Source organism: Physeter macrocephalus, chromosome 17 (assembly GCF_002837175.3).
Source record: "Physeter macrocephalus isolate SW-GA chromosome 17, ASM283717v5, whole genome shotgun sequence".
In the NCBI taxonomy this organism is placed as follows: domain Eukaryota; kingdom Metazoa; phylum Chordata; class Mammalia; order Artiodactyla; family Physeteridae; genus Physeter; species Physeter macrocephalus.
Genome location: NC_041230.1, coordinates 24,789,304 through 24,803,254, shown reverse-complemented (window position 1 = coordinate 24,803,254; position 13,951 = coordinate 24,789,304). Strand labels below are relative to the sequence as shown.

General features: G+C 36.3%; 1 protein-coding gene across 1 annotated transcript in view; it reads left to right on the top strand.

The window, feature by feature from the left end:
• TOX3 (TOX high mobility group box family member 3) overlaps positions 1 to 13,951 on the top strand; it is a 106,235-nt gene that overhangs the window by 73,461 nt on the left and 18,823 nt on the right. Inside the window, exons 2-3 of the mRNA XM_024125036.1 lie at positions 1,717 to 1,782; positions 5,851 to 6,105. Of these exons, the coding sequence (XP_023980804.1) occupies positions 1,717 to 1,782; positions 5,851 to 6,105 (321 nt within the window). The remainder of the gene's footprint in view (positions 1 to 1,716; positions 1,783 to 5,850; positions 6,106 to 13,951) is intronic.

The following is a 13,951-nucleotide window of genomic DNA, read 5'->3' as shown; positions in this document are numbered from 1 at the left end:
TCCCCGGCATCGGCAGGCGGACTCTCAACCACTGCGCCACCAGGGAAGCCCCTTTAAAATTATTTTAAAAACACTTTATTGAGGTATCATGGACCTACAAAAAAACTGTACATATTTCATGTATACAACTTGATGAGTTTGGAGATAAGTATACATTTGTGAAGCCATCACCATGTGTTTTTGATGTCACATGCCTTCAGAGAAACTAAAGGGCTTTCTTAAGCGCTAACAAATACATCTTTCATAAATCCTTATAAAGATACTTATTCAAATGAATCTGAGGGCTCGTTGTGTGAGAATGTATTTAGGTGTGATTTTACAGGGTGGGATTTTGCTTCTGTAGACCATAACAGCGTTCTGGAACCCTTAGAGCCTTCCGTATAAATCCTGCTTGGTTCTTGGATCCCTGACATGAGAAAGTGCAGCGTGTCAATCCCGCTTCTGTGCACGAATCCTACAGGTTCAGAGTCAGAGGATGAGAGCCCCCCAGAAATAAGTGCTTGTGGGTTTATTGGGAGGAGGATTATGTGGGTCTTTCATATCTATATGTCTGTATCTATATTTATTCTCTGTATTTATCTGTGTGTTTGTATCTATCTGTGTACCTATCTCTTTGGGAAAATTGTACCTTTTACTTTAAATAATTACTAGCTCTATTTATAATAGAGAATGGATATACATTTCACCCTGTGGAGACCAAACCTATGTGTTATTTGATGCATGAAAGGAAGGAAATAATACACTTTATAAAAAGAAGGGCATTCTTTTACCATTTAAAAATCATGAAAATAATATAGCTCCGGATAATTATGCTCACAGAGCCTTTCCACATTGCCAGACTGATAAGAGAATGTTTAAAGCAACAAAACGTTCCTACTTAGACCATCTGAACCTGAAAATACGTTTCTGCCAAAATCCAAGTTTTACATTTTGATAACAGGTCTCTAGAAGGAAAGAGCTTATGTCTGAAATGCTGATACAGTCTTATTTGTGATGGCCTGAATGGGCTATTGTGTTAGGGAATTAAAAATTGCTGTGTTCATAGGATCCCGCTTATTTTTTAAACCTCTTTGCACTTAATGTTACATTGAGAGATTAAATACCACTGTTTTCAACAGCTCTGATGGATATAGATATCGTTTGAAACTCTGGAGATTTAAAAAATACTCTTTAGTCTTATTATTTATTTATATTCACGCCACACCCCATTCACGGGAAAATAGAATTTGAGTCCTGGGAATTGAATTCTATTCACTTTAATTCACATTTTAACCTACCCACACTTGTGACATCTGTTCTTGAAAAGTAAGCTATGAAATCCCAACATGCTTTAAAAATGTGTCAGGGTGATTTTCTTGGAAACTCTTTTCCTGCTAACCTCTGACAAATGCCAGTTCGATAAACAACACCCACTAGTGACCAGTTGGCCAAACGTTTACAATTGTCTCCCTTTGCTATTAGTCTCGATGAGAAACAACACTATTTTCTAGAATTATCGCTTTAGCTTAACTCGGTGCTTTATTTTCTAAGGGAACCAGCCGACAGCACATAGCATAGTGCTCTGAAATCTGTCACAGTTCACATTTGGTCCGAGTGAAACCACCCTTTTATCTCATAACACCAACATTCTTTCCAAATCCCATATGAGCAGTAAGTAAACCGCCAGAATTCTTTATGATGCTGCGTATTAACATAAAACGATCTGTTTTCTTTCAGTTTGGAAATAACAATAACTACATGAATATGGCTGAAGCAAACAACGCTTTCTTTGCAGCCAGCGAGGTAGGTGTCTGCCTTAATGTATCTGTTCATGTTTTGTGTGTTATTTAGATCATTTAACAGGCTTGAAGGGAAAAGCCAAGTATTGAATTTATCTTGTTATTACGTGGCACGAGGTAACGACTTTGGAGGAAAAACGAGAAAAACCTATTGGAAGAGAAAATAACCTGACAAGTCTTTATCACTCGTCCATCGGCTGTTAGGAACGTTAGTAATTCACATACACATCTCTTGATGAAAAGAACACAGATGCAAGCAAAAGTAAATATATAAGAAAGGATAGACTATCTATCCAAACTATATTTGGAAACTAGGATGGAAGGGACTCCTAATAGAAAATATTTAAACTTCACACAGCTCTGGGGATAATTTCATTGAGTTGACATAGTTTGGGAACAGCGTGGCAGAACAGTATTACAATTTCTGGGGTCTTCAGTGAGAGTGGTGTAAAATGAGTGTTTTTGTTAGATTCCCACACCCGAGTAGGGTGCCTGGCACATAGCAGATGCTCAATAAATATGTATTGAATGAATGAATGAATGAATGGGCATGCTCCAAGACTTGGCTATAGCTAGGAAAATCAGTCGATGGATTTGAAATGCAACACCATGGTGGCTCTGAGTTTGTGTGCAGTTTACCAGTGCCCATGGAACAAACATATTTTTATTGCTGTTTTCACTGCCTTCCCTACTTAGTGACTTGAGGCTGCTGTCTTGGTCTCTTTGGCCTGCCCTCCAGAACAACCTCCATCTTGATTAGATCAAGAAAGAGTGGATATATGTATATGTATAACTGCCTCACTTTGCTGTACAGCAGAAAGTAACACAACATTGTGGATCAGCTATACTCCAATACAAATTTTTAAAAAAAGAAATGGTTTCCTAAAAAATGGTAGACTGTGTGAGATTTAAGATTTTAAAACAAGAACAAGCAGAAGTGAAATTGGTCCAAATGGAACGTTTCCTCTTGTGATTCCTGTAATAAAAAGTCTTCATTTTCCAAATACATTCAAATATAGGAAACTGGACCAGCTTGACCCCAGAGAATGAAAATCATAATGGCTTTGTAAATGATCTCAGTTACAGGGAAGCAAGTGGTATGGAAGAAATTAACTTGGCGAAATGAGTAGAAAAAGTTGGAGAATCGAGAACTCAGGGTATCCGTGGATTAATCATTTTTGCAGTGACCATCATCTCTCTAACCAAGGATACTGCCTAGATAAGGGAATATTGTTTGGCACTGGCTGCTGTGTTGTTTGTGATAATGAGCACAAACCCCATCTGTAAGGACAACATGATGTTTCATTCTGTAGGATTTTTTTTCCCTACATTTGAATCAAACATTGATGAAAGCTCTACTGCCAGCAGCTGTTCAGAGACAATTTAATTCCAGCTGTGATAATTCACCGTGTCAGACATTGGCTGTTATATGTTGATACAACAGTTCTCCAGATTTGCATTTTTATCAAAAGGAACAAATGTTTTGAACATTTCAGTACAGATGGTATTTAATCATGTACATACTACTTTAACATGTACAAGGTAAACACTGGAAAGTCAATATCTGTAAAAAGTAATCGTATAAACTAACTGATTAATCTGATATTGGTCATATGGCATAGTTGCAAAAGTCAATGTCTTTTTCTTTGGTTGCTGCCATACTTGGTTATTTTTATTATCTCAGATAACCAGTGTGGTGATTACTCTTTTCTCTAAGGAATGTTTAACTTTATATTTAATGGATTACCCCTCTTTAAAAGTCATTTAAGATTTTAGCATTTTCTTCATTATATAATGTAATATTATGGTATTATTTTATTAGGTTATGAAATAGTAATATATTAAATTCTAGCTCAGAATTAATTTGTCTTTAAAAAATATACTGGAGGAACGCATGATATGTAAGATCTCTCTTTATTCCTTAACAAAAATAAAAATGACAACCTTAATTTTACTGCCTCACTTAAGACATGTTAGAATTTAAGAAGTAATCTTATATAATTATTTCACTGTACATCTTTTCTTGAACAAAACATAAAGCCCAAGTAAATGTTAATGCACTATGTTATAGTATGTGGCTAATTTCCCAAACACTGCATTAAAAGTAAATTTATTTGTTTTTTTTAACATTTTAATGAGTACAGACTAATTCAGGAAGACTTTAGGTTTGATGCTGTAAAGTCGAAATTGTGCCTGAAACCGACTCCCTTCCCATAGATATCGCCCTGTAGATAAAACTACGGGGACCAGGAGGCTCTGAGTTTGAAATTCACACATTTGCTTTATGTTTTCTGTCTGTGTCATGATTACCCCGACCATTTTTAAAGTACTTTAAATATTTATTGAAATAATATTTCAAGTGTTAATTACAGTGGTAATGAAAACAGCCAAATGCCACATATCAAGAATGAGTGTTTATCCGTATTGTTAATGTGATATGTTAGATTTCATTAAGCAGTAATGGGGTAGCAAATGAGTCACAAATTACAGCTGCATCTGTTACTAGACCACATTAGTGCCAAAATAACGGCAAATGCAGCCATAGGGTTACATTCATTAGCTAACCACGCTTGTGGCCAATTCATCCCTTTGTGTTTGAGAACTCGGGGTACCACAGTCAGAAATTGACATACTTGGGGGGGTCATTATTAGAATAAATATGTCAGAAAATCTAATATTTCATTCTAGCTTTCAAATGTGTTATTATGCTCTAATGTTTTGCATCTATTGAATCTGCTAAGAACCTCAAGATGTTCAATTGTCCTGCCATAGACTACCATAGCTTGCGACCTCTTTATTTCTGGTGAGATACAAATAGTAGTCGACAGGTTCTATAGGCAAGAAATGTTTTTTTTTTTCCCCCTTGCGTTTGTTTCTATTTTCTCTCAAATGGTTCTTAAGTTACATCATCATTGATAGCTTGAAGAAGGATGATTTTCAGCTCTTAATTAGTTCTTTTAACCAGTTACAACAGATTCAAATTATCTGGCACCAATTCATTCTTCAAAAAAATGCTATTAGTAATAAATGAACTATAATGTTGACCCTCTGAGCTAGGAATAAAAAGTATCTGAGCTGTCCCCGAACCGCTTCACCCTACCAAAAACATATTCTAGACCTTGACCCTTCTCCCCACAAAATCCAAGTTCTATTGTAAGAAAGATAATTCATGGCGTTCAGCAAGGCAGCCCTGATTTGCCTCCCAAGGCCCTACGTGAAAACACTATCTTCAAGACTCTAAGTAGCCGTGAAGAAAACAATGCATTATTTACTTAGGTCTTGAGAAATAACACTTGTCTAGGTAATTGAGCAACATCCATGGAATTAGAACATTTCTATCGATATATCTCTATGCTCGTTCTGTGGTCTTCAAAAGCTGAAGACTGGAAGAACAGTGTTCTGATAAATACATAGCAAAATCTTCCTATAAAAGAAAATAACTCTCCTTACAATTTAAATAAAAGCCATGGATATATATACTCTGATAATCCTTATATGAAATGCTTTATTACAAACAGTAACAATTTCCATGGAAGCATTCATTGCACTTGAGAATACACCAATAAGGAAATTTAAAAGGCAAACCATACATTCAGTATCACTTGTTTTATATGTTGTGTCAGAAAGGAAATATGTGTAATGTTCGCTTCTGGATTAATGTTGTGTGTGTGCTCCACAAAATCGTCAGCATTTGATGAAGCATGTGGATAATGTGAGCGTTTGAGCCATTTCACTAACATATCAATAAAGTGGCAATTTGTTATATAGCCAAATCTAATGTCGCTAGTGCTCCAACTAACAACAGAGACAGATGTTGCTAATTAAGTACGCATTAAAAAACTGTTAATACTGATACTCCATTAAAATCATATGATAATGAGACTCAAATCTTTAATCAGAATGATCAGCAAAACTTTATATATGGAAATCTGTGTTTAAGATATTTTCATTTGAGAAATAAATATTTGGCCTAGCTGTGTAGTATTTTCATGCGAAATCTTTCTTTTTCCCTCCAAGGAGAAATAAGATATAGGAAGAGAATATGAAGATATCTGTATTTTGTTTCCTTTAGCAGACGTTCCATACACCAAGCCTCGGGGATGAGGAGTTTGAAATACCCCCGATCACGCCACCTCCAGAGTCGGACCCCGCTCTGGGCATGCCTGATGTACTTCTACCTTTTCAAGGCCTCAGCGATCCGTTGCCTTCCCAGGGAAGTGAATTCACGCCCCAGTTTCCCCCTCAAAGCCTGGATCTTCCTTCCATTACAATCTCAAGAAATCTCGTGGAACAAGATGGCGTGCTTCATAGCAGTGGGTTGCATATGGTAGGCAGCAAATTTACTGCTTGAAAGTGTTTTAGTTATTGTTTGTACTTCTCAGGGTAAAGATCTGAGAGCCCATGTTCTAAAACATGTTCGTGCCTATCCACCGGTGGATGTGTGGATTGTTCTTCCCAATGCCGTTTAAATGCAGGTGGTGGATTAATCCCTGGTGTGGGACAAGAGCGTGCTGGGTTGGTTGACTTGAAAGAGGAGGACCCAACAAGATCCTTCTGGTTTGAAATGAGTTTCTGAGAAGTCTGATTCATTGGTTTGAAAGCAGCCCATCTTCCCTTGCCTTTGGTTTGACAAAGAGGTGTACTTGAGTGGAAAGTTTGCCCAGGAGAGTTTTTAGAAATGGAAGCCCTTATCAAGTGCCTGGGTCTTTTGCATTTGTTGGATTAAAGCATCACGTTTATGATACATGATTTGCGCCTACCTGAGATGAAACATCCAACTGTGGTACAGAGAAAGGGAGAAAGAGTAATTGCTTATAACCAGCAGAGAAAAATATAGAGCGGGTTATTGTGTGAAATATTCCTAATTGTGGTATTTATTGTTGTAAACATCAACTAAGGCCCTCCAGAGAGCCAAGGTTACTAATGCAATAATTTTGGTTCTGTTTCTCTTAGTGTGCAATTATAGTTAGCAATCACCAGAGTAAATCTGCTTAAATATTTTAAACTCATCTGCTGGGATTGTTTTTTTTTTCTACCATAGTATATAATGCATTTGTGTCTATCTAGGTGAGGTACTAGGCAGACATTTTAAAACAAGGTTAATAGTTTATAGGGCTTTTTTTTTAACCCTGATAAAATGAAACAGATGTGTTGGTATAACAAAAAACAATTCCTATTGCTTGTTTACGTATTTCTGTGCACATTATGACCATGCCAGCGATGTTTATTGGTTTCATTGTTAATTCCCCAGATAACAACAGATGATTGCCAAATATGTAGTGGATTAGCAGTGCAAAGATTCAGTGTGCTCTCTGAAATATAAGATTACTTTCCCAAATAGGATTGCGGCAACATAATTTTCTTTGCCTGTGATCTTTTGTGTTTGAGCTGAACATCAGGGTTTTTATTTTTACTTTTTTGTCAGAAAAGAATGCAGGGATCAGTCGGGAAATGGTCATTAAGTATTCATAAACGTTCCTCGCCATCACAAATAATTGTTTCCTGTGGACTTTCTTACATTTTTGTCCCTTTGACACTGGAAGGGAGGGTTCTGTCCTCTGTTCCTCTATAATCAGCCTTGCAGTGTTGTGCCTGGAAAATAATAAAAATAAAAAGGGTGTTTAGTCACCAAGAGAGTTTGCCCAGGGTTCACCATTATTCATAGATGCTCAGCGAGGCTCATTTAAGTTAGGGAAATAGTTAAAAGACCATATAATGCATGCTAAAATGTGTGCTTTATTAAATTGGTAAATATTTATTAATAATATAAGAATCTGCCTTTAAATTAAACATCTGATGAATTACCTTGCCTTAAAGCTATAAAACTGTGATTGCTGCTATAAAAAAAGTGTAAAGGAGGCATTTTGACTATGAAATTTCATTTCATGGTCAATTGAATTTACTATATTGGAAAGAACTAAAGATGGAATCATAAAATAATTATGATATTCACATACACTTAAAGAACAATGCTTTCACGGACTGGCATTGGAAGAGAGGACTCAATTTTTAATGCTTCTTTTGTAATGTACTGCTAATCACTCAAGCCGTTGAATTATTTCATTGATTTTTAAAAGTATGAGTACTTTAGCCAAGTGCAAGCTGTTGTCATGGTATTTACATGGACCTCATCACATTTATTGGTGCCTTTCTGAAGTTTTGCTGAACCCGAATGATATTTATTTTGGCTGGAAACAAACTAATCTTGTTGAAAATTCTAGTAGAATTTCACCTTGAAGAAATGTCGTGGGATTTTAAATCACAAATGTTGGAAAAAATAAAATGTACCAGGACAGAATTATGATGAATACAATGTGTCGTTGGCTTTGTTCTATGTACTTCCTGACATGTTCACCTATAAACTTGAATTCAGAATCGCCAGAGGCATGGTTAAAAATAGGTTATGTCAAGGTTCTTCTATATTTCCCTCCGGGTACCGAGGTGGCTGGCGACATCATAATGCTCCACAGCAGCTCCTCGGAGATTTCCCTTAGGAAGGTCACCAGAAAAATAATAAATAATACTTTATACATCATGCACTCGGCTTCCCAGTGTGCACTGGCTATCGTACCTTATGCAAGTAAGAAGTTTTATTATCCGAATGAATATGGCTGTCTGTTAAGGATTGCTATGGTGAATTAAGACTTTCATATAAGGAGAAAAGCCAGCTTGTTTATGGGGTATTGAACCAGCTTTTCTTCAGAGCTTCATTGGTTTTCCTTTAGAAAGAGTGACAGTTTGTCACATTACTGATTAGCTGCATTTTTGTTGGCAACCAGCACAACATGTTTATCTTCCTTAAGTTTCTGCCATTATATTTAAAAAACAGAAAGCAGGAGCAAAAAAGAAAAGGGGGGATTAAAAAGAGTCTAATGATTAGCATTCCCATTTCAAAATATGCAAATAATGCCCTGGTATTCAAAAGCGAATTGTTGAAAAAATTGAAAGTCGATGCATTTGTGACTTCAAAGAACAACCTTGATTTGCTTGTTGTGGATATGTGTATTTTCACACAGAATGTCGCTGGCAAGTTGAAATCAACAGTCATAGTTTGGTTAAAAATTCTTTACCTCTAAGCATTATTGTCAGTTCAGATGATCATCTGGAAATTATTTTAATCTACAAAAGATTGCAATCCTAAAAATCGACAACATGCGCTCCAAAGGGTTTCTTTCTTTTTTTTTTTTTTTAACACCTCTCTATAATCTGCCCAGCCTGCTGAGTAGCATTGACATCAGTAGTACATCAATTTCAGAAAGTGGATTATTTTTACTAGACAGCTATTGTGACATATTGGGTCAGTCATAAATGAAAGATATTCATGCAAGCATGCAATACTTGTAATGAAGTCTCACTCTGACCTTCTGTATGATTGATTCTGTAATTTAGTTTTCTCAGGCAGTGCCTGAAATGAAATGAAATCATGTTGAACAAGTTTTGAATACCCACAGTGCACCAGGAGAAGAAAAATCTGCAGCCCTAGAGGCTAGAAAGAGAGCAGCTGAACGATTTATCTCTATGCTATTATAGCCTTTGCCAGCATTCAACATTTCTTTTTTTTTTTTCTTATTTGGCTTAAGTACTTAATTCTGCAGGTAGCAGTAAATGGGAAAATAAAATGCTGTTCAGATTTAAAATGACAGGACAGGAGTATGTGCAGGGGACTGATAAAATATCTTGAATAGAACTGACCTTTCATGTAGCTGAAAGTTACTGGGGGATTCATCCTCATAATTACCATATAGATTATTTTTATTTCTTTCCTGCAATGAAACATTTCAGAGAGCAGTAGTGCTGATTGAATGAAAATTGAACTTGTTAACATTCTTTTCAGCTTAGCCTGTTGTACATAACAGAAGGTTAGCTTTGATGAATTTCAAAATTCTCTTTGATATCCAAGAAACAGACAGTAAAATAATTGTCTCTAGTCTGATATTTTGTATGCCCCCCAAAAGAGAATTTATAAAACACACTGATAATTCACATACTTTTTCTTCGTGCATTATGTTTCGTGTTTGGAAGAGCGACGTTTTCTGTTTGATATTGCTTTGGACTTAATTGTGATAGCACATATTTATAGAAAACACTACTGGTGCTCTGATGATATCAAACATCGTACTAGAAAATTGACAAAGATGGAAGTAAGGGAGCTAAATTTGGGTATGGCAGTCTTTGTACCCGTTAAGGAAAGAGAATAAGAGAGAAAAAAGTCCTACAGAAGGTATGCACACAGAGAAGAAAAGTACCAGCTTTTAAAATATTCACAAAGCTCTTATGTCATAATCCAGACAGACATCATTTTTGATCAGAAAAATAAGAGTGTATCAAAATAATACTCCTAAAATTACCAGGCTTATTTTAGAAGTTTTGATTTTTCGTACAGTCATTTAGTAGGGGTCTAATTCTGAATTATTTTTATTTTCACAAAATAACTTTCATGCCATTTTTGTACTATCCAAAATCTTACGTTAAGAGAAATCGCAGACTTTTCAATTAATACATCGTTTTAGCAATGTAGCTTAATGTGTTACAGATAAAACAGTTATTTCATGGGTCATTAATGTGTTTAATGCATGGAACGTTCTATTAAAACAAGCCCTTATTATTGTTATGGACAGGTTCATTGCCATTGTCAATAGAGGCGGCAGAGCTAAATTCCACAGGACGATTACCATTTAGCCATTGGGGGGACCAACAAGTTCTCATACAAATCGAACGATTAACTCAGTAATGTTTATTTTTGGTCAGGTCATGGTCGAAACGTATTCTTATTGTAAATTAACAATAGAAAAGGCACCTCTTACATAAGCAAAATAACTCACTTTGAGTGGAATGGGACCTATCTGTTCCAAGGCCAAAGTATATAATTAAAACCATATTAACTCTAGCAGACATTTGCTGAGCACCTACTAGGTGCTATATATTGTTCTTAATCATTAGAGACCAATCATTTATCAAACTGAGTTCTTGGTCAGCAGCGTCTCTTTCATGTCATACAAAAATTCGGAGTCTGAGGACTGCTTCAAAGAGGCATGTTGTCCAAAGTCGACTTTAATTAACTGTTGCTACACCTGGACAATCGTCTACCCAAAACACCCAAGCCACAGACTTTTACGAGCTGCCTTTTTTGGTAGAGCAAATAGCCTTGTACCATACACGGCTTAAAAGAAATATTCTTTATTCTCGGCCTGGAAATGCCTACTGACCCCGAACATATGAGTGTTGTCTTTAAGGTTGAGTTAACTTTAGGATCATGTATTAAAGGAGGGGGCGTGTTCCAAACTTCTACAAAACCCAGTTAGCTCTTGTGAAGGGCAACATGTGATTATTTGGTTGATTTATCCCATTCAAGGAAACATGTTATTTAAAAGTTAGGCTATGGTTTATTTCCCTGTATCTTGTTTTTAACGTATATACTCTACAGTTATAATCTTCTGTAGCATTGGCAGTATTTCCCTGTGGGTTAGGGACAGAAGACACACCATTCTACATCACTCAGATTCCCGGATAAAACTGGCTTGATGGCTCAAACAGTTTTTAGAGGGATGAGAGTTACTCCTGTGCTGTAGCCTCACTTGTCACCCTTAGAAACGGTCTCCTTTGCTTGTTTACAGCCTGTCCTGTCCCCTCATCTGTCTTGTTTGCTACTGTCATCCTCAGGCCTGGAACAGTGTCTGGGCTGGAATACACGAGGCTCTCAATAAATATTGTATTTGTGGAATATAGGAATGAATGAAAGGATAATGAAAGAATATTTATTTGTTATTAAGAGCGTACCTTAATACTCAATAAAAATGGAGGTGGGGAGGAGGTTTAAAGTATCAACAGCTGTAAAAATGGAATTCCTCTTTAAAATTTTAATTTAGGATTGAATAAAATCAACACAGAGCTGACTCCTTGGTAAAACAAAGGAGTTAGAGGGTACATAAGAAAATACCATTGTTTTATGATAAACTCTTGAAATTTTTATTTTGCTAAGAAACTTTTAACTTTGGGGAAGACTGGTTTTCACAAAACCTTCATGTGTAGGTATGTTTGATTATAACCCTGAGAGTAGTTATTAAGTAAAAAGTATGTATTTCGGTGCAGGTATTTTGATAAATATAACGTTTAGGGTATGTAGGTCTGTAATTATCATTGGTGTATTTGGCACGACAGTGTTTGTTTCAGTTTCTATTTGGGTTAGGAATGCACTCGCTAGCGTAAATGTTGATTGTTTATTTGGAAATAAAATTTTAACCTCGCTATAGGACATAACTAAATACTTGAGCATAAAATTACTGGATTTCCTATTTGTAGTTCTCTGATATTTATTAATACAAAGCAATTTTTATTACTGATAATTAATTACTCCATTTCTCAAGAAATATTGATTAAACAACCGCACAGTGAAAATGTATTTAGTTGCACTTTCTAATATATTTGGGTTATTTGCTTCTTAATTAGATGTTACCCTTTATTATGCAAACCTGACGTTACATTGTTACAGAGAATATTTACTTGTAAATGTAGATGGAAGGTGCATTAAATACATTTGCATGTTAGATTTTTAAAAATCCTTTGTGATAAAATAAACTCAGATGGAAGTAAGCATCATTGAACTGAGTAAAACTATCAATAGATAAAATAGAATAAGGTGTGATACTTAAAATTTAAAAATCTATTCGGGGCTTCCCTGGTGGCGCCGTGGTTGAGAGTCCGCCTGCCGATGCAGGGGACGCGGGTTCGTGCCCCGGTCCGGGAGGATCCCACGTGCCGCGGAGGGTGTGTGATTATGTATCACCAAGTATGCATCACAAAGATAAATTCCCGCCATGGGAAGGAAAGGGAAATTCACTCCGAGAGGACTTCGTGGAGGTCCTTGCTCCCCGGCCCAAAAGTAGGAGTGAAAAAGATTTGAATATGTAGAGGAGGGAGAGTTTTCTTGGCTAAAGAAATAAGAGCAAACCATTCCCATCCCCCCAAACCCCACGTATCTTATATGAAATATGGACATGGTAATATAACACAGTGATTTACACAGTAGGGACGTTCTTTCACCTTTCCGTTCGCTTTCAATCTTAAGTCACGAAGGAAGTCTCAGTTTGGGGCTAATGAGTCTTTCACATCTCTTTCATCCTTTTTAAAAAAAGGATGAAAGCAGAACTCTGGCTCAGAACCTTAGGCAGGTCTGCATATTTAGATGGACTGTAATGGTATTATACAATATTTCCTTTACTTAGTATTTATCTGGCATTCCATTGATTATGGTGATTCCAGTTTTTAATTTATGCTAGTGATGTTTCCTTTTTAATATAAAATTATTCAGATATTTAACCGTTCACTCAAATGATTAACGTTCAATAATAGACTGGATTTCAGGCAATTTAAGAAAACGGGGGACCTCTACCCCAAATTCCCCATTCCTTGGTTTCCTGTTTTAAAAAAACAAAAGACAAAGAGGCTCTTTCATCAGGTAGAGAGAGAAGCAAGCCTCAGCTGAGCACTCCCCCTACCAAGACATAGACAAACCATCAAGGCATTGTTGTGCAAAGGCTTCGTTGAATTGTACTTATAGATAGAAGGCAATGTGCTTCCTGTTAGAAGTCCACGGCCTGCCCATTCTGAATGACCTTTCTGATTGCAAAAATTAATCCTTGCGTACTCTTCAAAACATAAGTTGAGGTGTTAGGCTATATATTTATACTATTTATAATTAAATCCAAGTTGTCCACAATTGATGGATGCCCATGAAGTATGATCAGTTAATACTTTCTTTTTTGAATTTTATTTTATTTATTTTTTATACAACAGGTTCTTATTAGTTATCTATTTTATATATATTAGTGTATGCATGTCAATCCCAATCACCCAATTCATCACACCACCACCACAACCCCCCACCACTTTCCCCCCTTGGTGTCTATATGTTTGTTCTCTACATCTGTGTCTCTATTTCTGCCCTGCAAACCAGTTCTATACGTTTGTTCTCTACATCTGTGTCTCTGTTTCTGCCCTGCAAACCAGTTCATCTGTACCATTTTTCTAGGTTCCACATATATGCGTTAGTATACGATATCTGTTTTTCTCTTTCTGACTTACTTCACTCTGTATGACAGTCTCGGGGTCCATCCACGTCTCTACAAATGACCCAGTTTCGTTCCTTTTTATGGCTGAGTGATATTCCGTTGTAT